This window comes from Phyllostomus hastatus, unplaced genomic scaffold (assembly GCF_019186645.2).
Source record: "Phyllostomus hastatus isolate PE091 unplaced genomic scaffold, TTU_PhHast_1.1 phas_scaffold_442, whole genome shotgun sequence".
Taxonomy (NCBI): domain Eukaryota; kingdom Metazoa; phylum Chordata; class Mammalia; order Chiroptera; family Phyllostomidae; genus Phyllostomus; species Phyllostomus hastatus.
The window spans coordinates 1,820,354-1,846,540 of NW_025334030.1; the positions used below are offsets into that span (position 1 = coordinate 1,820,354).

A 26,187-nucleotide genomic window follows, 5' to 3' on the forward strand; every position below is an offset into this window, starting at 1 on the left:
CTCCTCTGATACTTAAACCAGGGGGAAAGGATGAAAACATCTGCCCTCAATGGTTGTTCAGGAAAATTACAAAATCAAAAAGTATATAAATGCCGACCTGTCTTGCTTTTAGCTAATTACTAAAACAGTGGCCAGCACTGAGGAACTTTTTCTTTATTGTACACTGCCATCTTCTGGCCACATGAGCCTCTACACCAGCAACCACAGGCTCCATGCAGAAGACTGCTCACAGTCATCTGCAGGTGAGTTTAAAATCAGATCTTAGGGCTGAACTCTACAAACACGCTAAAAGCCCTGGAAACAATAGAAAATTCAACCACTGTCTCTCTGTTTAAATACATCGCACACATACAAGAGAAATGGTAGCAAGTGTAACATGCCCATGATGAGGTGGTAATAACTGGGTACCCTTCATTATCTCCCCAGCACTTGGACAAGGCCACCTAACCGGGAGAAAAAAGGGGACAAATCTGAGCAGACACCTACTTACTACACGACGGATGCTTTCACATATATTAGCTCATCTCTTCTTACAACCCTTTCATGCAAGGGGGAGCGTGATCGCTGTTTTACTGAGGCTTCCAAGTTATGAAACCCATCAAGAAGCAACTTGCTGTTGCTGGTGGCAGGAGGATAGAACCCAGGTGTATCTGGCCACAAAGCTCCAACTCTGATGGTCATTACCTGAGCCTCACCACCCCTCATGCCCATCTGTACTTGCACCTGGCTGTGCAGACCTGAGGGTTTATTGTCACCTTAGACCTGACAGGATCCTCTTGGTTTGTGCAGCTTGTGTACACACACACACACTATGTGTGTGTATAGATGTATCTGTGTGTACATGTATATATGCACACACATACATGCATACATAAATGTATCCATGTGTATATATCTGTCTATAGCTATTGATCTCTTTTTTTTTTGCGAAACTATTTGCAGGTAAGTTGTAGATATTTCACCCCCAAATGTCCTTAATAAGAACAGTTTCCTATATTACCACAATTCTATTATCACACTGTAGAAAAGAAACTTTATTCAAAATTATAATTAGATATCTAATATCTAGTGTCATATTTAAATGTCTCAATGCTTATTTAGAGTGTATGTGGCAAACACAAGGCCCGAGGGCTGAATCCGGCCCTCCACCTTGTTTTATCCAGCCTGGCAACTTGTTTCTACCCTGCCAGGAGTAGTTACATCTATACAGTCCCAAAATTGCATTCAGCTCTTTGAAGGCAACCTCAAGCCTGATGTGGCCCCAGGTGAAAATAAGTTTGACACCCCTGCTTCAGAGGCTTTCCAAAAATAACCTTAGCATTGAATTTGACTGTTACACCTTTTTTTGTTTAATTTAGAACAAACCCTCCCAGCCCTTTGTTTGTTTTCATACCATTTTAACAAGTCCTCAGGGAATGTCCAGTGAAAGACAATGGTTCACTAGTTAACTCTTTTGTCATTAAATACAGATTAAGTTGAAGTAGAGATTTGGCATCTGCCTATTACCATTCCTCTGCTAAAGGCAGCTCCTCAGGCTGAGAACTGTTGTCCCCCCACACACACCCTGCTGTTTAGACCAGGGCATCTGAGTGGGGCCTGGGCACCCACACTGCACCCGACGTGGCCTGTCTGTCTGTGACATGTAGTTCTCATAATTTGTTTTTTTAATCTTTTAGCTTTCTTTCTTTCTCTTTCTTTCTCTCTTTCTTTCTTTCGATTGTGGCAGTCCCCCTCCCCCTTTCTCTTTTTGCATTTATTTTACCTTTTTTATTTGTTTGTTTGTTAAACCATTTATACGTTGTAGAAATTTCACCCCAAAATGCTTTATCGTGAAATGAATGTTTCCATTAGTTCTACTACTAATGGAAACATTCTTTTACATCAGTGATTCTCAGCCAGAGACAACTTTGTCCCCCAGGGAGCATTTGGCCCAAGTTTCTGGTAACATTCTGAGCTCTCACGACTTGAGGAAAGGGGGATGCTACAGGAATTGAGTGGGTGGACACCGGAGATGCTGCTGAATGTCCTACGATGCAAAACACCCATCCACAACAAAGAATGATCTGGTCCAAAACGTAAATAATGGCAAAGTTGAAAAGCCCTGTTCTGAAAATATCATTATTAAACACATGAATGATAAATACATTTAAAATGTAACCATTATTAAATACATTTCTAATTTTATTTTTCCAGTCTTCATAATTCCACACAGAGGGGGCAATAGGGGCAAAGCCTGAAAACAGCTGTGAAGGGTGCCTGTAGTGGCAAGTTAGGGCAACTGCACCTGAAAGCTCCATTTTTCCCTGTGGAGATCCGTACAGCTGAGCTTCAATATCTGAAAACACAAGCTGAAAGCCCTGATTCTGTTGTGTTATTATTTGCTGTTTTTGCTTTTTGTTTTTTAATTACCCTAGTCTTAATGCACAAATGATGTAATTCATATGCAAAGCAATCCATACTCAAGGCACAGGAATTTCATGATACACCAGGAAGAACTTTAAAAGGATTCTATATTTGCTCTTTGGAGAAAGCAAAGTAGAAAATAGGCAATAGCAAAGATTTTGGAGTCAGGAAACCATACATATTTTTGTAATAAGCTCAAAATTTGGAAGAAGGAATAAAGGTTTTTTGTTTTTTGTTTTTTTTTTAAAAAGGAAAGATGGCAACATCAAAACTTGTGTTAAGGAGCACATGTTACTTTTTCCAAGCACAGTGCTGGTGAACTGCACAAAGGACTCAGTAAATGTTTACAGGATTGATTGTCCAAATAGCACACTTCATCTTCTAGACAAACTGGTTAAGTAGAAAGGACAGCTAATATCTCCACCTTACATATATGAGAATTTAAAGATGTGAGAGTTAATTTATGACACCAACATTATCTGATAAAAATTGAACATTTAATCCATTAGGCCAAGACTGTCTGTTGGTAAAATGACTTGGTTGTGTAGCATGTGGAGGGGACGGGCATTGAGATTATGTGGTTTTTGCCTCTTTGTGCCTTGAACTAATGAGCCAAATTAATAATTTGTTATTTTATTTTCTCACCTGACTGTATTTTAGGAAAGGAAAATACTGTATATGACACAAAGTCCTCAGATTTAGCAGAACTACTTCTGCTAAAAGCAGAAAGTAGTTCTGCTAAATCTGGTTATACCTCTGAACCCTTCTCAACACAGTTTGCTGGACAAAAATTATTGTTTGATTAAAGTTTGCTATCAAGATAGGAAGCAAAGACTTTTTTCACCAAGACAGGACAAAACGTAGACTTCCACTTACTCTGAGACTAGGACAGAAACATGAAGTTTTCTATGAACTATGTCAAAAGTTACTCAGGCCCAATTCCTATGCAGCTCCATTTGCATTTATATTGTGATCTTTGTATAAGCATTGATTTAATTCTGTGCTCACCATGGTAGCTGAAACAGCAGAAGGCACTTCATTAATGTTTTGATCAGGAAGCTTGGGATGTTTGCTGAATGAATAGCTTGCAAAGTTAGGTGGCCACCTACCATCCTCTCTGCCTTACAGAGACTAAGTGAATAGCTCAGCCACAACCACAGCAGCCATTCTTGTTACAATTACCTGTACTCCTGTTAATGGTCAACTTGATTTGACATTAGAAAAGTACAATAAGAGGGTAAAGTCCAAATGTTATTTTAGAATAAAACCCAAGTCACACTATCCTCTAGAAGTTCAAGGAAATGGATGGAAACCAGTAGTAATAATGATAATTCCACCACTTATTGAATACATCATACACAGCCTCATACTAAGCACTATCCACTTTTAATTATCAATCACAATCCTATGCAATCCTATCTTCTCACCCCATTTTACAGAGAAGAAAAATAAAGTTCAGAGAAGAGAATTTTCTCAAGACCACATTGCTATGAAGTAGCAAACCTATGTTGAATTCCATCATAGACAAGAGTCTAAATGTTGAATCACTCACTCTGTCTTGCCTCTCAAGCAAACAACAACACTGATTTAATAAACTCCAGGGAAGCATGAAGTAAATCTCAGACCAATACAAAAGAAAACAAAACTGCTGAAAACTGGTTTTATGAAGAGAGTTCTAGTATTTGTTTAACCTTTCTCTCTCTGATGAGTTAGCCATTAACAAATAGAACTGGAAAGCAGAAAGGAAAGGAAGAAGTTGGATATACTCCCAAAAAGACTTTTTCCTCACACAACACTCTGGGGCCCTCTTAGATCGTTAGGCAGGACTCATCTGAGTCCACTCTGCATAAGCATTTCAAATTTTTGAGCAAAGAAAATCCTCAAAATACATTCCTTCCTTTCCAATCCATGAGCACTTAGCATAAAAAGATACAGCGGCCACTTCCTGGAAGGGAGAGGTACCACTGTAAATATTCCCCCATTGGTAGCAAAGGATTTCAAGTGCTATATCCACAAGTAGAGCGCTCACCACCAGGAAGCATCATTTGTGGAAGGGCTAGTCAGGGAAACAGACCCAGAAATGAAGCAGTGCAGCTGATGTCTGGAATGAGCAGAGATAAATCTCCCCTTTGCATCATCAGTACAAAGTGAGTATTACCCAAACTTCAGTTTATTTGCTTATCAACTTCATTGTTTTTGCATTATACACAGGTCACATTTGCAATTATCAAGTTATTAGTTCTCTTTAAAGTGATTTTTTTATGCTTCAATAAAATTTAAAACACTATTTTATATCACCACCAAAACTGAAACCCTGTCTAATTTGCCATAAATAGATAGAGACTATCACACTAAATGGGTTGAAAACACAGAAATGTTTCTCAGTTGTTAAATTCTGGCTGAATATTTTGTTTGCTGAAAGCCCTCTCTCTACTGAAAAAACTTAGCAAGGGTTGCAAAGGTATTAGACACATAATAGTAACACAGAGAGTTGTTCTCTTTGACATTCAAAAAACTAAAATGGGTTTGAAAAGGAAATTGTATTCTCGCTTTATGATTCAATTACGTTAAATAATGAATCCATGCACCACTCAAAATGACTTCATCTGAGAATGGGAAATACAAGTTATCTACACTTGGGAACACTATATGAACCACCAATCTAGCAAGCCTCCTGGATGAACTATGTAACAAACCTTATCCACTATTCACATCAGTGATTCACTTGGAAAGCATTAAGTGGGGGAAGATGTTAGCATTTCTTGAAATCAATGGGTCAGAAACTCTATACTGAGATATGCTGGGCTTACAGGGTTCCTACCTCAGTTCAGCGTATCCTCCGTCTTAGAAGCATTGGTTCCCAGATGCACACCACTACGGGAAAACCTGGTATACAACCGTTTCTCAAAATGGAAACACTTTTGTTATTGGAAACCCTCCAGAGAGATCTCTCAGATCCTTGGATTCTCTTTTAAAAGACAGGATGCCTCAAACCTGTGCTGCCCCATACGGAAGCCACCTGTGGCTACTCTGCACTCGAAACTGAGTGCTCAAACTGCCCAAATTGAGATATCCTGCAAGTGTGAAATGGATGCCACATATTGAAGACTTAGTACATGTATGTTAAGCATATAATATATATATTAAAAATTTATATTGATTACATGTTAAAATGCAAATGAGGCATATAGGTTAAATAAAATATATTATTAAAATTAATTTCATCTGTTTCTTTTATCTCTTCATTGTGGCTACTGCAACATGTAACATTATGTGTGTGGCTTGCAGTCTGTTTCTATGGGGTTAGATGGGAGGTGTCTATAGGGTTAGTGCAAGGTTAGACACTCTCTGTGGTTCCTGATGGTTGATCAGTCAAGTTACATATAAAAATTATTCCCTAAAATCACAACAGACTATGAAAATAGGTCTTTTCATTTTATGATGGAAAACTTGCTGGTAGGTATTTAAAAAGCTTTCCTATCTCTGTTCATTCTTCCTCTATATTAATAACTCAACAGTGATGTCAGAAGATAAATAGCTCACTGTCTTTAAAGTTAAAAAAGAAGGGAAAGATTTCACAGCTCATATGAGTGTGGATAACGTGATCCAATTTTGGAGCAGTCCAAACTTCTTCCCTAATCAAAAATGTACTTTTAATGAAATTTTATCTTTGATTGAAAATGTAAGGCTGTAATGAACCTCTGGGTCATTACTCTGTTTCTGGGCTTAATTTTTATTTATTCCAGTTCCCTGATGTTTTTGATATGAAGCATTTAATTTATGCTGGATATTTAAAGCCTTCTTTTTTGGATCTTTTGATATAGGTTGACTTTCAGGGCAGTTGGTCTGTTTTGAACTTCTGGTAACAAAATAAAGGCATTTATGTCACACACATCTGTGTTTCTATATGAACTCATACAGGTCAAATGTTACAACACAGCCTTAAAGACTGTGAGGTGTGTAGGTTGCCCTGAATTATGCAGCAGCTCGAAGTAGCTAAAAATGAGTGGTCTTTGGGGTTAGGCAAACCTCAGCTGTCATCGTAGCCTCGCTACCTACTCATTGTATGAGCTTGGAACATTCTTTTAATACTTCTGGAATTCCACTTCATCATCTGAAAAAAGCTATCTACTTTTTAGGCAGGCATGCAGATTAAATGGATCATGCTTATAAAGCCCTTAGCACTGGTCTTATACATAGAAAATGTTATTACTTGAAAATAGTTGTTACCCTTTTTGAAGCCTTTTCCTCTTCTGGTTCTGGGCAGGAAAACAGGTTATCTGGAGAGTGTCTAGGTGTTTTTTCCCCCAAGGGTAAGGGTCTAGGTCAGGCCCTTACACTTTCCCTCTGGGATGCTCTGACCTCTTTATTTACTGTTGAGAGTTTACCTGGGGCCAGGACCCACCTGGAGAAGTGCTACAGCTGCGAACAGGAAGGGCTCAGACTTCCCAGATTGGCGGGCCCGTGGGGTGGTATTCTGTCTCCACTTCACCTTCTTCCACAAACTTTTCAGATCATGGCAGGCCTTCCTGGGAACTTTCAGTAACTACAGTTCTCACCTCTTAGGCCACTGTTCTTAACCCACCTGCATAACCTTCCTGCCTGCACTCAGGGCTCTCTACATCTGATCCCAGGCAACCTAAAGAAGGAACTGTGTATGCACAAGCGCATGAGGTATGCATGCACCTGAGTGCATTTGTGTGTGTTTTCTCCTGTGCAGCATCCTTCCATCTACTTCTGAGGGGACCATCCTTGCCTCTCACGAGTTTTCCTTTTGGAGACCTCTCTCCTCCTATTTCCCTTAGAATCCACATGGGGCTAACATTTGTCCCAAGTTCCAGGGATGCACACAGCATGCAGGCCTGGCTACAGACAGAATCCCATACCCACAGAGCCAGGAACTGGTTCAGCAATGGACACGGGACCTAAGCCTGACCAAGCTTTTGACCCAGGTCACTAACTGGGTCAAAAGTAAGTCTGGAATTGATCTTTGGAGCCATTTTGCCTCATTTGGGAAGAGCCTACCTGAAATGAAGTCAACTTCAAGATAAAAGAACCCAAAGATGGAGACAGGCTCCTGATGGCATTAGGAGCACCTGGATCTAGTCAAGCCTGAAGCCACTGGCCCTGGATTTTCAGATGTGGGAGTTCATTGGTTCCTAGGGCTGCCGTAACAAATCACTACAATCCGGGTGACTTCAAACAACAAAAATCTATTTTCTCCCAATCACGGAGACTTAGAAGTCTGAAATCAAGGTGTCAGCAGACCCATGTTCCCTCTGAAGGCTCTAGGAAAGAATCCCTCCTTGTCTCTCTTATCTCCTCGGAGCTGCCAGTAACCCTTGGCTTTCCTTGGCTCGTAGTTTCATCGCTCCTACCTCTGCCTCTGTCACCTCACTGCTTCTATTTTCTGTATCTACACCTCCAAATCTTCCTCTCCTTGCTTTTATAAAGACACCAGTCACTGGATTAGTGCCCCCTGACCCCTAACCCAGTATGACCTCATCTTAACTTGATTACAACTACAAAGTCTCTATTTCCATGTAAGGTCATATCCACAGATACTGGAGATTGGCATTTTCAATATATCACTTTGAAGGTTATTATTCAACCCATTATATAAAATTAGTCAATTATAGTTTCAGCTTGAGCTAATTTCAGTTGCATTTCTATTAGAAACATAGGAGAGCTGAAATTCTCACTTCTTTCCTAAAATAATCCTAAAATACTATTTCCTTAATATGTCCCTAAAGGAAGGAATTCTGTTCATTGTTTCTTCCTTTCTAGATCCCCTTTGCTTTGTACTCTGTGTAGGCAGATACCTGCTATCAGGGCTCGTCTTTCAGGGCCCACCTGCTGCGGTCCTTCTCCAGTAAGTTCTTGTTTCTCCTCTAAATTCTACAGCCAGTGTTACCTCCATCACTGACTTAGTTGTTATCACTCTCTGTCCAGAGTTGTATGTTGGCCTTTCATTTAAATATAAATATCTCATCTCTGGTATGGACCACACATCTCTGTCTTTGTATTCATTCTTAGCCTCTTCTCTGCCTTAGGCAGAAAAACAGAGCCCAATACCTGCATCTTCTGCCTTTGTTCTATTCATACCCTCTACTGACAGAATGGTGCCCATCACATTGGACACATAATCTACTTTACTGAGTCCACTGATCCAAATGCTGATCTCACCTGGAAATGCCCTCATAGACACACAAATGAGTAAGGTGCAACCTGGGCATCCCTTGGTCAGTCAACTTGACACATAAAATTAACCATAAGCATGATTTACTTTCTAATTCTTAAACCATAAATTAATAAAATTATGTTTGAATATTAAAAAATAAATATTTCTTTTCTTATACAAATTTGATACATGATCATAAGCAGAAGCACATGCTATCTTATAGGATATATTTCTATTCAACATTATGTCCATTATTAGTCCTTAGACCTCTTACATAACCAATTAATCATTTTTAACAGCCATGTAATACTCCATCATGATCTGTATTCAATTTAATAAGCCATTCCCTTAAGATTGAGCATTTAGGTTATTGTCAATCTTTTGACATTATAAATAAAGGAACAAAAGTATTTCTGTTTATGTGACTTTTTGTTTCAATTAAAACAAAATACAATAAGAAAAATTCATAATAACTTATAGGCTTAAGATTTTTATCAAAGGAATAATTATCTGCATGGATGTTCACAGGAATGGGGATTCTGGTTTTTAACTGATTTTCACTAAATTGCAACAAAACCATTAAAAAAATGTAGAAGCCAGATCCATGGCAACCTAACCAGTATGCCAAGAGGTAATAGTCTCATTTTATGTTAATGTGGCTAATTTAGTAGGTAGAAATGCGTGCCTCACAGTGGCTGTAATTTGCATGTTTGTACAGCTCTCAAGGACAGGTATTCGCCATGTGTTGGATTCTACAATACGTGGTTTCCTTTGAGTGAATTTTCAGTTAGCTCCTTAGTGACCTCTCTCAGGCTTTTTTGATTTCCCTATGAAAACATTCCTATCATAGGGACAAAATTAATACTCATCAGTGTGTGAACTGATGAATTGGGTAAACAGAAAAACTCAACCTGAAGGGGCCAAATTAAAAACTATATAGATTTTCACTGTTGCCAGTTAGGGTGCTATTTTCATGGGATGCAGGGATGCATTTCACGTTTTCACTGAGTTCTTGGACTTGATTGTCTGTGTACCACAGGAACCAGTTACTTAACTGGCTCAGATGACTGAGAGGAACTGCGACCCTTCCTGGCCAAGCCAGATCCTGCTAGCAGGCTCATGACACATTTGCTTCCTTACACTTTCTCCCTGCACCAAAAGCCAGAACATCTTCAGCTTGAGATCTTCTCTATTCTCAAGAATCTGTCTTCCAATCTACCCAGAAAACATTTTGGTTACAAAAAAAGCATATGAAAAATTTCTGGTTTGCCAGAAGATTTTGATAACTTTCAGTTTGCAGCAGCCACAGTAAAAGATACTACATTTTTGGTGATTTTATGCAAAAACAAATTCTAACCTACCATTGGAAAAAGTAGCTCTAGTAAAATACAACTCAGTATAAAGTGTGCACGGGCTAGTGTGTGTGTGCATGGGCACATGTGTGTGCACACGGTATGTTTGTACATGCATGTGTGTGTGTTGTTTCCACCCATCCTGGCATTCTGCTGCTGTTGCATCAAGTTCTGTCAAAAATTACTTCAGCATCTAGCTGTTGAGATGGATGGCATAATTCCTGGGTTTTCTGACCTTGATCAACACGAAGAAAATTTCAGCTGAACTGTGCAAAAGTGCTGGGACCACATAAATCACATTTGGACAGGGCATGCTTTCTATCTAAAGCATAAAGTCGCCCAGCACATATCAAGAGGTAGGATAATAAAATACACCAACTCGAGAGAAAAAATTAATTAACGCTTACTCCACTCATCACAAAGAGAACTGATGGCCAATTTTGTTTTTTAAAAGAAAAGGTGACAGAACTTCCCTGGAAAACTAGTTCTGCACTTAATTAAGCATTTTCTAAATGCATTTTAATTCAGAGTTTAAAGAAAGAAGTAGCACTAAAAATTGCACAGAAAGGATTTACTTGCTTCTTTTAAGTACAATAAATGACAGATGAAAATAATAGCTATAATTAATGGTATTAAAATGTAAGCAATTTAGTCCCAACTAATACATAACTGCAGAGAGATAACAAATATCATTATGAATAAATCACACTTTTAAAATTAAGATATCAACCCTGGCCAGGTGGCTTGGCTGGTTGGAGTGTTGTTCCGTGCAGCACGAATGCTGTGCATTCGGTCCCCAGTCGGGCAGTGTGTAGGAGGCAACTGACCGATGTTTCTCTCTCACATCTCTCTCTCTCCCCCACTCCCCTCTCTCTAAAATTATGAAACATATCCTCAATTGAGCATTAAAATATAATAAAAATAAGAAAAGAATTAATGTATCAAAAATATAACCTTACCTATCTGAGGCTGAAGTCAGGGAAATTATCACTAAAATCAACAAAGTAGACTTCTCAAGGGCCCAGGAAAGTGTGTTACACAGGCCTGGTATAAGGCTGTTATGTGCTAAATTGCTTCCAAGTCACATGCTATCTATAAAAACACCAGTGCCTTCATAGACACAAATCTGTAACATAGTAAGAGAAACAGGTATGCCTAAGGTAAAGACCATGCAGTGAATGCAACAGAAACATGAAGTGTCAGTCTCCTCTTCATCTTTGGGCTTAAATATGGAGCATTTGGGGTTTGTTTCACTCATCAGTTGCCAGATCCTCTGCCAGAAACAACCTATTCCTGGAGCACTCACTGTAACTCCCCCTCCTTCACCCTTGGCAGGCATCACTAATCAATCATGCACACTTTCTAGTAGAACCCACATGTTAGACTCCTCATTAACACAGCATTCTATGCAGCCACTATCGATCTGTGCTGACACCAAAGATTAAAGCTGTTTCCAGTCACAGATTTACATGTTTAGCTCTCCCCTTCCTTCCCTGGGCACCTTCACCCAGATTGATACGTACCTGCAGGATACACAAAACCCACTGGAGACCTGGTATCTCCTTTCAGCTTTATTATCTACTTTGTTGCTGACTTATCTGGTCCTAGTGTAACTTCTTTGATTCAACCAAAGATCTAAGAAACTGCAACAAGGATTAAAGAAGAGAAGGAAGGCAGCAAATATAAGAATTTCATAACAACACAGCTTGCATGTATTGTTGCAAGCCAGGATGCTAAATCTCTGAAGTATATTAGCTCACTGAACTGCACCATGACCCCAGAAATTATCCTCTCCCATTCTCTCCATTTTATATGAGGACTTAAGCATCTGAGAGATTCAATAACCAGGAAGCGGCCAAGCTAGGATTCAAACCCAGGCCTTTGAGAATCCGGAGCTAAACCCCTTAGCCACTCTGCTGTACCCGTGATTTATTAAACTAGCTTCCCAAAGCCAACTTCAAGGCTGGTGGGAGGGTGTGTCAGACGAATGTCCTGATCTGCCTCAATAGCTCTTACTGAACTCTCTCTGTTACATCTTTGCCAACAGCACTGCTGAATGTGCCCAGCACCCCTCATCTCCATCAGAGGCTAATTTAAGTCCACACCACATCCATTTCGGAAGCTCTGCCCGTTTTTATGTGCCTTCCCCATGCCCCACCCCACCACCACCTTCAAATTTTCCTAAAATAAATGAAAGAGGAAAGTGTGACTATCATCTCATTTTCAAAGTTTCATAAAAGAGATAGCATATAAAATATAAAACATAAAAGGCAAGTGCAGAGACCCATCCTGGAGTAAGAAGCTCTGGTCTACAAAAATAACTCTCAGTCACGCAGAGCAGCGAGGCACCGACTGGAACCGTGAGCCTTTTGATCTTCTGGAGGGCAGACCCATTGAGGACCTCAACGTAACACCTTAGGATGAGTGATTAAGAGGCAATTAAATGCAGAGACACATTGCAGAAGGCCACTTTGCATTGGCTTGGCTTATTTATGTTCCACTGAGGGCTTTGTAACAAGAATTCTCATAAACTGAACTGTGTGCCAGGCACAGAGCCTGTGGAGCATTCAAAGGCCACTTATTGCTTTCTCCTGAGCAGCATTTTTGGCAGAAGTGGTATAGCCTGGTGGTGGTGAAGACTCACACACAAAGCACCTGGGCTTGAGTGCCATGCTGCGCTTACTAACCAGGTGATCTCAGGGTCATTGGTTAACTCCTCTCACCCTCAGTTTTCTTATCTGTAAAATAAGGATAAATATTGTGTGTATCTTAAAGGATCTTTATAAGGACTCAATAGTTGAATGCACATAAAGTGCTAAAAGCAGTGCCTGGCATACCATAAGTGCTCACTGCATGCTGGTTGCAATTATTATTGACCATTTTCTCTCCCGGAAAAACAATCAAGGTTCCCTTTAGCATCCGTACTTTCAGTCTGTTTAAGTTGCTCAGCTGGGGCCCATCCTACTTCTGGTTGTGGGAGGAGGCAGACAGAAGGGCAGAGGGCTGGTGTCCACAGCTATGTAGTATGGGCTGAGTCAGTGAGGTCATCCCCAGGCAGATGCTAAAACTACTGGAAAAGAAGTTCTCTCTTTCCACACGTACAATTTAAGCCCATATCTAGTGGTCACTATCTTTACCGTCTCATTAAAATTTAAAAACTAGGATCCAGCACAGCCAGAAGGCAGACCAATTTTACTGCCATTTGACTCAATAGCTGTCTTTTTCTCTCTGTCTTTGAGCTGGTCCAACTTGGTATGCTATTATGCTATGGAAGATGTCCTAACCAATACAGCCCACAAAATACACATGGCATGTGTTATCTACCCCCATGTCACTGATGTGTGGCTGGGAGTTAGAAAGCTAATGTGAGTCTCCCAAGACCTCTCAACTTATAGAGGGTAGAGCCCAGATTCAAACCCAGGTCCACTACACTGTCTTTTGAAATTAAATTATGTATGATAGAAGTTAGCAAAAATACTGAGAAATTCTTGGCAGCAACCAGTTTGTGGGGGTGCTCCTTTGCACAGTTAACTTCCCTCCCCTCCTACCTGAGGTTCCAAATGCATGAGTCTAAACACTGGGATATATCACCTCCATTCTTGGCTAAGTAGAAATAATGTTGAGTCTGGCCATTGGTGGCCACATGTGCCTCTCTCTCTCTCTCTCTCTCTCTCTCTCTCTCTCTCTCTCTCTCTCTCTCTCTCTCTCTCTCTCATGGTATTCTGCTTCTTAGCAGAAAGCAGGGGTTTCTTTGTGATGTGCACACCAGACCTCAGCAAGATCTCAGCCACAATTCCTTGCTGAGCAAAGGAGCTGAGGCAAGTCTGCAAACATGAGTTGCTTTGCTGGTGCCAAGAGGCACCATTCTTTGGCTGGAGAAAGGAGGGAGAATGAGCTGCTGCCCTGAATGCAGCCAAACCACAGATTGATGAGTGGCCATGAATTCACTTGGAATGAATGCCTGCCAATAGAAATGATGGGTAATAGCCACAAAAAGGTTCACAGTTCTGAGGAATTTGCAAGAGACGTAGTCTCTTGGGACCAACAGAATAGCCAAGCCAACAGACAACGGCTTTGCTGGTGTTAAATGACTCTGACCCACGCCTTGGCCAGAGAGAGTGGAGATGTGCGTGACCTGCCAGAGTTCTTACTGGCCAAGCATAAGCTATGAGCAAGTAGACACCATGAGGCAATGGAATTGTCTGTGTGCATCTGGTTGTTTCACAGGGTCAGATCACATTCCATATAAGACAGATTTCACTCCATGATAATGGACAAAATGCTCCCCCTGTTTATTAGGCTTCAGGTGACTTGGCCCTTGCCTGCTTTCCAGACTCCTCTCCAGCCACACACCTCTAAACAGTTCCCAAAGCATGCCATGCTGCTTCCTGCAGACTTCCATGTCTGTGCCCACTTCCCCTGCAACTGCAGCTCAAATATCATTCACTGGGGACATTTTAGTTTTCATTTCCACAGCTGTGGGGAATCTTGGAGTGTCTTCCCATTTAATGCATACATATAATCAGCCTTAAACAAAGGACATTTGGAGCAAAAAGGAAACCCAATCCCCAGATGAATTCTGTGAGTCTCAGCAAATGGTGCTCACTGCAGGCTTTGCCCCTGTCTGCCTTGAAGATCTCATTTCGGTCTTTAATGAGACACTCATCCATGAATGCTTCCCATCCCTGGGAGAGCCACTCTGAGTAAGGAGTGTGCCTTCTCCCCTGTCTTTGTTCTGCCTGTCAGAGCCCAAAGGACTAATCCACTCCCATCCCCACAGCAAGAGAGCAGTACTAATAGAAAACCAACTCTGGTGACAGCTTTGTGTTCATTTTCAACCTCACTGGCAGCCAAGCTTCTAAAATCCAGGAGATTAACTTATTGTCCGTGTTTATCAACTCATCTACCCCTCATGGCATCCGTTGTACTCAGAAACTTAAATGGGGGCCCCCTCTGAGATGTTCCTGTGAGGAGCTGTCCCTGACCCATGGAAGAGTCCCCAGACCACATGCATACGGCTGATTCACTCTCTCACAAACCCAGACCTTCCTCTGCATCTCCTGCATGGCTCCATTCAGACTCAAGCCCTCTTGTCTGCACTCTGGTATAGACCTCAGTTCCATCCTTGTCTCCCTTGCACACAAGCAGAGTCTGAAACTTCCCAAGTGCAAATACAAATTTCTCTTCTGATTGCAAACCCATCATTATGAGAAACAGTGTTTCTTAAATTCTAGTTATTTGCTATCCATGTACACAATTTTCTAAATCAATCTGACTTTCATTAAATTAACTCAGATCTTTTGTTCTTGGTAGATTTATTAAAATTATAAAAATAAATCTTGAGTAGAATTTTTAAAAAGGAAATAGTTTACTGAAGTCAATAGAAAGAGAAGTATCCTTTGTCATTTGTAGAATATAACCCTAATCAAAAATAAAACAATGTTATTAAATTATAGTTAAATATTAGAATTACCTGTCAAGAGTTCTGGTTCTCTTGGTTAAAAAGGTAGATTAGCAAATGTTTGAGACCTTTGGGTTTGTTAAATAAACAGAATTCCAAATTACTTCTCCTCGATATAATCCCAAGGCCTGAAAAATAATTGACAAGAGAATCACTTCACTTCTTCACTAAGTGATTTGATGCCATGTCCACAAGCCACCCGGAGCTACCCCATTTATCATCTGAAATCTGAGTCTCACACTTGGGCACTGCTGGCCTGCAGGCAAACTTGGTCCTCTTCCGTCACACATCTTGAAAGGGGGATACCTGGCTGGCGATACAGCCCCATTATCTCTCAGAGTCCTGGCTGACTTCACCTTGCTCCAGCCCAAGCCTCTTCCTCACTCTTGTGCTGGGCCGAGGCCAGCCCCTGACTCCCCCTCTGTGGGCTGTCCCCAGTCTTTCATTCCCCATGACTCTCTCTTTGTCTGAGTTAGTCACACAGTTTCATCTCCTTGGTTCCATGCAAATCTGGCCCCATCCAGCAAAGACCTGCCCTTCCTTACTCTCCACTTCCACTGGGAAGGGAGTCTGGTGCAAACCCCATTCCATTTGCATGACAAACACTGCCCTTCACATCTTCTACTGCTCACTGCCCCGTCTCCCACAGGACCACCCAGGATATGCACACTAGATCTTAATCTGCCCTAAACAGGCCACATTATTGTAGCACTGTATGGTATCTCAACCTACCATCAACACGCACCTCTCTGTGCATCTGCCCAGGACGTTCCCCCTGCCAGGAGGGCCTTCCATACATAGCACCTCAGGAATCAGGCACAGAGGAGCTTTTCCTAATCCACAGAGACTTAGTTTTCAGGTCGTAAGACTTATAAGCCTATAAACTTCTTCTGTATATATGTGTTTCATTTGGTTCATGCAGCGTTTTATGTTTATTTTTTATGTTTTTATTTTTACCTTTATTTTTATTGTTGATACTATTACAGATGGCCCCTCTTTACCCACCTCCATCCAAACCCCACCCCCTTCCCTCTGGCCAGGGAATAGCCAAGGAAGATACGTGTACAACCCATAGACACAGACAACAGTGTGGGGATGGCCAGAGGAGAGGTTTATAGTGTGTTTTAAACACCAGTAGTTTTACATTAAAAGCCAGACTTTCATATTGATTTAGGAAATGGTGACACTGAACTGCACTCCACATGGCAAAGGCGGCGGGACTCGAGCCCCTGCATGAGGGGCCATGGCTCTGGGGTTGCTGCTGCCCCCCCACTGCGGGCTGCCCCACAGTCACCCTTTGTCTCTCCTCACCGACTTGGGATTTCAGCCCTGGCCTGGCACAGAGGGAGTGTGTTGTTTCTGGACATAAGCCAATAATCTCTTCCTCTCCAAAATATTCCTGAAGCCTCCTCCACCCCACTGGGGGCCCGTTTCTCTGAACCCCTGTAGCACTTTCTTTTTAAAGGAATTTAACTGTAAATACCATGGGATGCCTGTGGGTGCAGACACTAGCAGAAACAAACAAAAAAGTAGCTACTGTTGGTTGAGTTCTTATTTTATGCCACTCGTTACCTGTACTATTTTGCAGTCCTGCCGATTCCTCAAGTCGACTTTTCAAGTGGTTTTTATTATCTCCAATTCACAGATAGGCCAATGGAGACTGAAGGAAGGTAAGAAAGCTCCAGGTTACAGAGCTGCTAAGTAGGACAAGTAGGATAAAAACCCAGGACTTTCTGGGTCCAAAGCCTGTGGTTTTAACTGCTGCATTATGTTGACTCCATTGTTCTGAGCATGAAATGTCTAATTATTGCAATATACCCTGCTGGGAATGCACAGACTAGGAACCAAACCAGGTCTTTGGGAAACTGAAGCCAGGCTGTGCTTTGATGTCACTGTCTCTAGTCCTCAAGACCAGAGAAGCTGCCATCCCACAGCCATGTGCGAGTGGCTCACCAGAGGGTCAGGAGTAATAATGCCATGATCAAGCTTACTGGGAGCCAGCTAGAGCTAAAACATTGGGGGTGAAGGCTGTCCCAAGTTGAAAACTAGATTATTTGCTCGGTAGCGGGTAAAGGTACCAGTTTAGACACAAGTTCTTCCATTGGAAAGGGCAGTTCTCATATTGTACAAATTTAATTCTCTGTGTCTGTGTGTAAGGCAGTGCAGTGTAGCATTAGTGCTAAGAGCAAAGCCTCAGAAGAAAAAATCTCTGAGTTCAAATCCTGACCTGTGATGCAACTTGAGTGATCTTGGGTAAGTCACTTCGCCTCTCTGAGTGTCTGTCTTTTGCACCTGCACAATGGGGATCATGCTGGTACCTCCCACATAGAGCTGCTGTATCTGGAGGTACATACGACACCTGATCTAGAGTGAGTACTGCAAAAGAAAAAGTTCAGAACTCTCTCAGTGTGAACCAAGGCACAATCGTGTCTACATCCCAATCACAGTCAGCCTCAATCAGCCCCAATCTGAAAGTCACCAGAACTTTAAAAACCATTCAAACCACTTCCGTGCAATTTCATAGCAGCTCTGAAACTGTTTAGCCACACCAGGCTGGGCGGTAAGTGAGAAGAGGAAGCCTGTTTGTGTTTACAGCCTTTGACAAATGGGCTCTCATCTGCTCCTGGCAGATTCTCCCCCTGACTGATCCGTCAGCCTCTCCTCTCATCACCTGAATCGCAGTCTTCATAATAGTATTGAAATTCAGATGGATTCTACACCACAAACAAAAATGAATTTAAATGCCTCTGCTCCCCACCAGAAACACAGGTCCTGTAAATGTCAAATTCATGTGGTTTTGCAAGGCCTTACAGCCATTCTGAATGATGGGTTACCTCCTGTTGCCTCTGCTAAATCTGCATTAGCTCTGGGCATTCACTTGCACAAGGAAACTATCCGTGCTTCTACTTCCCACTGAAGGGTGTAAAACATGACCAGCCACTCAGATCTCCCTGTGACATCCTCTAAGTGCTGCCCAGGAGTGGCCAGCAAGCCATCTAAGCACAGCTCCTCTCCAGGGGCTCTACTAACCAGTGGTCTTGGAAGCAAAAGATGCATGTATGACAAAGCCACACTCTAGTTGTACCATGAGTTTCTCCATAAACAACCAGGAGAGGTTCTCCAGACACAATTAGCTTTCTGCCTGCCAGTGGAAAACGGGCATCTAGGATAATGGAAAACAGAGAAATACGAAGGAAAGTTCTCTTATTCTGTCAACAGTCTCAGAACAAACCCAGACTGTGTGCTGACCAAGAAGAGCGATTTTCCTTATCAAGACGAGGGCTCTCTTCAACTCTTGTAATTCACTGTTCACCCTCCATCATTATATCTGATCTAGATTCAAGGGGAAAATGATTAATCTCCAGGTAAATGGCCCCACCCATGGGATAAGGTGTGCTGTTGGAAGGGGCCGGCAGAGAGACTGTATTAGACTTGACAGAAAACTTGAGACCCTGTGTTTTCTAAAGTTCTTTTATCAAGAGGATACTCAACAGTTAGACAGACAAAAGTATAACTGTGAACACACATGTATATCCATAGGTAGACAGGAAGGAAGGTGAAAGAAATATTAAAAACCAGGAAAAAGAAAGTTTTTCTCAGGAAGCCACCAAGTCCTAGAGACATCATGATAAGCTTCCTTAACTAAAGGAAATGGAGCTTTGAGGAAAACATGCTGGTTTTCCTTCAGAGCACTCAGCATTCATGAAAACTCACCCGGGACCAAGGGGCAGCCTCTTCAGAGGCAGGTTGACTTATTATTTTGGCACCTCTGTCATCTCTTGTCACTTCAATTCCACTTTATCAAATTACTGATTTTGCCAGAAGCACTCGGATTAAACGGAAAAGGACACACACACTTGCAGGAGCAAGTGCCATCACTTCAACAGTGAAGTTTCGTGATTATACGCCAGGGTGACAGAAGTCCCAGAACGCTTTCGGAGGACTAGGTGAGGATGGCTCCAGCTGCCACAGCTGCTGTCGCATCACTGTAGGGGTGGGGGTGGGGGCTGGGGGTGGGTGGGAACGTGCACCTCCTAGGCCATTCGGTTTTGCATGTTGACTTTTTCATTAGGAGATGGGACCCTGATATACAAACTACCTCCAACAAACACCTCACTTCCACTTCCAACCACACGAGGAGACCCAGAGACACAATAGTGCAAATGTACACACCACAAAAATAAAGAAATCAGAAAAGAATTTAGACAGGAAGAAAAGTTGTTGAACAGAAGAAATGAAAAGTCCTTAGGGAGTAAGTCAGTGGAAACAGAAGTAGATATTCTAGTAAGTGTATCTCTAGGAGTCATCACCATTAAATGTAGCCAAAGGTTGGGTTAATTCATATATCATTGTCATGCGAGGTCAAGTTTAGAAAACAGAAGGATGCTTTAGAAATGAGTCTTTCTTTGAAGTGTCTGACTCAACCCACCAGTCCATGACAAAGCATAGAAATGTGTGTGTGGCATGTAAGTGTGTGTGTCTCTCTTTTTTTTTTGGTAACAGCAGAAGCCATGTGCAGAATGATCAATATGCCCTCTCCCCACCAGTGGGCACCAGAGTGGCCACAGGCCTGAGGCATCATTACCATCGTGACATGTGAACCAAAGGCGGTTTGGGGAGGTAGACTGAGCTGTGTGGCTGGCTTTCATCACCTAGAGCTTATCTGGGTTGCTCATTTACCTTGTTGGTGGCAGAACTGATGCTGTTTTAACAGCATCAGTTCTCCTGGCTCTTTCCAAACACTAGTCACAAAGAAAATAAAAAAGAAAGAAAAATTATGGGGCAGAAACATGCCTGTGAATTCCATAAAAACCCAAGAGAAGTAGAAATGTCCTGAATGGGGAAAGGAGGACAGAGAACGGGCGTTCGCCGTGACGTGAGCAGAGTGGCTGAGGCAGGTCACTGATGGCAGAGCTCGTGGGAACAAATGAAAAAAAATCCATGCACACACATTCAGCCGGCGTGGCAGCTCCATCTGCCCAACTCACAAAGTGCATGCACGCGCGTCTACCAGCCTGTAAACACGCTGTGAGTGCAACTCTGGATGGAGACACGTTTGCTGCAACCCAGGGCGACACATAACTCCAACTGAGAGACGATCACGCAGACTGAACTTAAGCTGCCATATCATTGTTCTTTTCCATGTGAGGAGATTAACACTCTTTAAAAGAATGCCTGGTGATTGCCTTTTATTGAAAAGCAAAAATTTGTTTTGGGAAGTTTCCTTCCACCTTATTCATTGGCAGGTGTCCGAGCTATCACAAAGTCAGGGCTGAAAATCTCCGCTTGAAATAATAATGGCATTAGACAATAATGGTATTGTTGCAGAGAGAAACATCTTTCAAAATTGTGGAATGATGTCAAAAGTAGCCAGGAGATACACACCCTCAATTCATTTATTTGACCTCTTTGGATTCAAGGCATTAAAAATAAAATTTGATCTGTTCGGATGTTCCTGGCCATAGAAACTTGTGTGAACTCTTGTCAATAGAGAGAGACCGTGAGGATATTGAAGTGAAGAACCTTTGTCTAAGAATGGCTTTTCCTGAGGGGATCCACACCAAGTGTAACAAGAAGATAAATGGGGTGAGGGGAACTCTGTAGGAAACCCCTTCCCCTTGTTGCCTCCAAAACATCTCATGTAAGTAGATTTACATCACTGACAGTTGCTGCCCCTGTGAATGTGTCATGGTGGAAAGTGAGGCAGAGCCTTTCAACCCAAAGTCATAGATCAAACACAGGGACGTGCTCTGGAAACCCCAGGGTTATACATCTTATGTATTCTATTTAATATTATTAAGTATGTGACATGTGACGGTATATGGAAGCATCAACAATATTCAACTAAAATGGAAAATGAGTTAAAGGACAAATGGTCTGTTTTCCTGAAGAGAAGGAGATGACTAAAATAAAAATCAGCACCAGTTCTTAAAGTAAATTATATTACTCATTCTGCACTGAAGTCATCAGAAATAACACAGGTTGCAAGGCGCAGGACGATGAGCAATTTGAAGTACGATTGTCCTCACATGTGCGACATCAGCACCGCGTCACCTTCGCCAGCCGCCGTCCAGCAAGGTGTGCCTTGAACACTCGGTCCGAATCACTGAGTTCGTGTTTTGTTAGAAACCAAAACAATGAAAAATATTGACTTACCTTTCTGTCCTCTATTTCCACGCAGGTATTACAGTCTGCTTTGATATCCTGAGAGGAGGAGAAAAGAGAGAGAGAGAGAGAAAGGACAAGAGTCAGACTCATGGTCAGGGAACACTCAGCAGCGTCGTTGAGATGCCCTTTAAAATAATAATGAGTTTACCCTCCTAGTAGGGTTTCTCGAGCCATTGCTCTTTATAGCGCTTTTTAGAAGTACATGCCTTGGTGTTTGCATTAGAGACATATGGATGTCATAACAAAGCTTCATTACATGCAGATGTGGGGAAAAAGCAAAAGCTATGGATCAGAGGCCACAACAAAGAAAAGCTGATGGTTCATGTCATAATATGCTCCCCAGACACTTTCGTTCACATCAGCAAAGACTGCCCTCAATCGGACCTGCTGTCTCTTTCCCATTCCCCACTCAGGTTGGTCAAATCATCCTCCCTTCAACACACAACCATCACCATCTATTTTTTATCTTTCTCTCTATCCACCCATCCATTCACCATCCACCCATGAGCCCATCCATCTGCCCTTATTTATTGCACACCTACTTTTTAATGCATTTTTCCCTTGCTACTCTTGAATGTAATGGTGAAGAAAAAACATGGTTTCTACCCTCAAGGAACTCACTAGTTTGACGGAATGGTAGACACACTCACGAGCAACTGTGGTATTCATTTATTCATTCAGTAAATATGCATTCAGTACCTATTGCTTACCAAGCCTTGCTCTAGGCACAGGGGACCCAATAACATACCAAACACAGAGAGGGCCCTTTCTGACACTCTGTTAGAAAAGCATACAGAAAGAAGAATGTCAATACATGTTTGCTATGTCAGAAGAAGATACGTATTATGAGGAAAATAAAGCAGGGAGAAGAGGATGGGGAATGCTGAGAGTAGGAGAATAATATTTTAAGTTATAAGCAGAAGCACAAACTGAGTAAAGGCATGGTGAAGAAAGCTGGGGATGGGCCGTGGGGCCCCCTGGGGCCACCATCTCGAGGCAAACGAGTGGGACACGGTCGGGCTGGAGGAAGAGGGAGGAGGCCATGCCGCAGGAGGGAAGGAAATCAGGACAACAGCAGGAGATATGAGAACAGTGCGGAACCACTCGGAATTCCTTTTTTCGTGTTTGAATAAAATACACACAACATTCACTCTTTAACCATCTCTCAGTGCACAGTGCAGCGGCATTGGGCACAGTCACACTGCCGTACAACCATCACCAAGATCCATCTCCACAGTTTTTCATCTTCTCAGGCAAGAACTCGACCCCATTGGACAGCAAGTCCCCATCCTGCCTCCCCACAGCCCCTGGAAACCACGTCTTCCTTTCTGTTTCTGTGAGTTCGACTGCCTGTGCCAGGCTGCTAGGGCTGCCCTATCAAAATTCCACAGACCGAGTGGCTTGAACAACAGAAATGTATTTTCTCACGATACTGGAGGCGAGACGTTCAGGTGCAAAGTGCCATTACGAGTGTTTTTTGGTGAAACCTCCTCTCCAGGCTTGCAGGCAGCACCTTCCTACTGCACTTCTCCTCCTCTGTCTGCACTGAGAGAGAGAGAGATCGGGTGCCTCCTCCTCTTTTGTAAGGACTTATCAGATCAGCACCCACCCCCCGCCTTGTGACTTATTCACCCTTAATTACCTTCTTAAAAGCACTATATCCAAATACCGTCACATTGGAGGTTAAGGGCTTCAACTGAAGAGTAGGGGGTTCAGTGCCTAATTCAGTCTATAACACTCATATAAGAGGAAGGATGTAATATTAGCTCTTCCGTGTCTGGCTTACTTCATTTAGCATAATGTGTTCATCCAAGGTTTATCCATGTAGTAATGTGTATCAGAATTTCATTCCTGACATAGTTCCAACCATCCATCGAAGGACACTGTGTAGTTTCTACCTTTCAGCTACTGTGAATAATGCTGCTGTGAACACAGGTGTGCATATATCTGCTCAAGTCCCTGTTTGCAAATCTTTTGCGTATGTGCCCAGATGAGGGGTAGAGTTGCTGGATCACAAGCTGCGTCTGTTAGAAGCTGTCCTGCTGTTTTCCACAGTGGCTGCCCCCTTTTCCCACCAGCAGTGCACAAGGGTTCCCCTTACTCCACCACATGCTCATGAGAACTGGCTGTTTTCACTCAGAGGTTTTGAAGAGGGGACAGACTGATCTGGCTGCAGTTTTAACAGACTAGACCGTTGAGAACCAGGAGTGCAAGTGAGGAGAGACCAGCTCAGGCATTGAGGTTTCAGATGATGGTGGCTGTGAAGTGGCAGGGTGGTCAGGGGGTCAGAGTCTGGACAGAGTCACCAGGTGTTGTGACAGGTGGATGAGGACTGTGAGGATAAGATGAAGGTCAGGGACCATTCCTAGGTTTCTGGCCTGAGCTTGCAAGCCTTCCAGAGGCAGGGACTCTGGGTGTGGCAAGGTGGTACTGGGGTCTGCAAACCACAGTGGCTCAATCTGGAGTAAGTTAAGCCTAGTCTCTCACCAAGCAGTAGTTGGCTTTATTCTGCTGATGTGTCATTGGAATAGGTTGATAAAAGTGGAAGGCCATCGCCATAGTGATTTATCAAATGCAGCAAATTCTAGATATGTGTGAATCAAGAGCAGAACAAAATGGAGCCATTTCATAAGGCGAAGGTTTTGTTTTCTTTGTAAGAGCCTTTGAGATTGGCAGAGGGGACCAAGGCTGTGGGTAGGGGTTGAATGCCCCTGGGGAGCCGGGAGAGGTGCAAGGTGTGGGTACTGGCCTCCAAACTCCCCACGACCAGACAAGGAGTCAAGGTTGGCAGTGTTAGTTTTTACTGCATGAAAATTGAGATGAGTGATCGTATAATTCACCCCAGAGCCTAAGTCTATACCTAGGAGGGGCTCCTAACATTGGCACTTTGCATTCTTCTCGGGCAATTTTATTTATTTTATTCAAGGTGGCTGGTCAGTCTGGGCAGTGCAGGCCCAGTGTCTCACTGCTTCCCCTGCTGTGGGGAGGGTGGGCTGCCTACAGCAAAGTCATCCAGGGAAGAGGTACGGCCCTGGTTCTCCAAGGGCACACCTCAGACCCACAGGACAGCGATGCCTGGGAACTCATTAAACATGCGGATTTTCAGGCTCCACCCCAGACCTAGCAAATCAGAAACTCTGGGCCAGGGTCCAGAAGTCTGCAATGTTAGCAAGCCCCCCAGGGGCTTCTGCTGTGGGCTTGGGGCTGAGATGCTACAGGCCAGTGGATGGCTAGTGAGCAATCCCCACCCTGGTGTCAGATTCCAGCCCCTGAAGTGTGACTTCACCTGCTAATAGCTGTGCAGCCTTAAGCAAATCTCTACCTTTCAAAACCCCAGTTTCCTCATCTGTTACACAGGGGTAATGTGCAGAACTTGCTATTCGAAGTGGGGTCTACACCCCAGCAAGTACGCTCTTATCGGGGAGCTTGTTCAAACGCAATGTCTCAGGCTACATGCCAGATATCCTGAATCAGAATCCACATTTTCACAGGTGTGTGGGCTGCATATTTGTGTCCCCCTGCAAAGAAACAGGTTGAAGCCCTAACTCCCAGTGTGGCTGTATTTTGGAGAGGGGTTTCTAAGGAAATAAGGCCAAATGAGGTCATAAGGGTGGGGCCCTGATCTGATAGGATTAGTGCCCTTATAAGAAGACAGACCCCAGAGGTTGCTCCCTCTCTCTCTCTGGAGGCACACACAGAGGAGAGGCCATGTGAGGACACAAGGAGAAGGCGGCTGTCTGCACACCAGGAGGAGAGTCCTCTCCAGAACCCAACCATGGTGGCACCCTGATCTCAAACTTCCAGCCTCCAGAACTGTAAGAAAATTAATTTCTGCTGCTGAAGCCATGCAGTCTGTGGTATTTTGTCATGGCAGCCTGAGCAGATTAAGAAGATTCCCAGATAATCTGCAAAGCACAGTCGAGGGACCCAAGGTCACGGTTTTCTCACTCATGCTCCTAATTTCAGGGCAGAGGTCTCTGATGGACCTGGACACTGAGTCAGCGAAGTGTCCCTTGCTCTTCCTAAGGACACTCTCTGAATTTATGCTCTAAGAACCACGAGGAGAAAGCAGAGATTAACTGGGTACAGGAGTGAGGAAAAGCACAGATTATTCTTAAATCTAAGAGGTGCCATCTAGAAACAAGGAAGAAAGGGTAGCTCCCTGCGGCTGTTCTTGTCGTTTCAGCCAGGGGAAGCACGCATTTCCTTTCCCTCCTCAAGTGGAAACACGTTGAACTCGAGGCATAGGCCCACATCTGGTTTTGACTCACCCACCAGAAGTGGCGGGTGTTAGTCAACGACCTGACAAAACTCAGTAAACCAAAGGCAGGGCAAAGGCTTTGTTTTTAATCTGCCACTGGGGGCCCATACAGGGATGGAAAGAAGCCACCTGGCAGCACCAGAGCTCTTGCCACAGCCCTAAGATTATTCAATTGATTCTTGTCAGGATTAATTTACTAAGCCCAAGCCGGATTTTTTATTTAGATGATATTGTTGGTGTGTTGTCCGCTGCAGATCCACACAGGAGGCGCCCCAGGGGGTGGCACGTGCCTCCGAACAGTGTTAGACTCAAATTGGAAAACTGTCACTTTGGTGGGAACAAATTATTGTCTGAGTCGCTC

The 26,187-nt window shown here is 43.0% G+C and overlaps 1 protein-coding gene across 12 annotated transcripts in view; it reads right to left on the reverse strand.

Annotated features, from left to right (window-relative positions):
* The window catches only part of RBFOX1 (RNA binding fox-1 homolog 1), a 1,503,477-nt gene that overhangs the window by 903,314 nt on the left and 573,976 nt on the right, over positions 1-26,187 (reverse strand). For 11 of the 12 annotated variants that reach the window (XM_045820711.1, XM_045820717.1, XM_045820712.1 and 8 more), the window contains one exon: positions 21,554-21,601. In XM_045820711.1, coding sequence (XP_045676667.1) covers positions 21,554-21,601 — 48 coding nt within the window. Of the gene's footprint in view, positions 1-16,969; positions 17,037-21,553; positions 21,602-26,187 lie in introns of those variants that run through there. The other variant, XM_045820723.1, reaches the window with a different exon arrangement.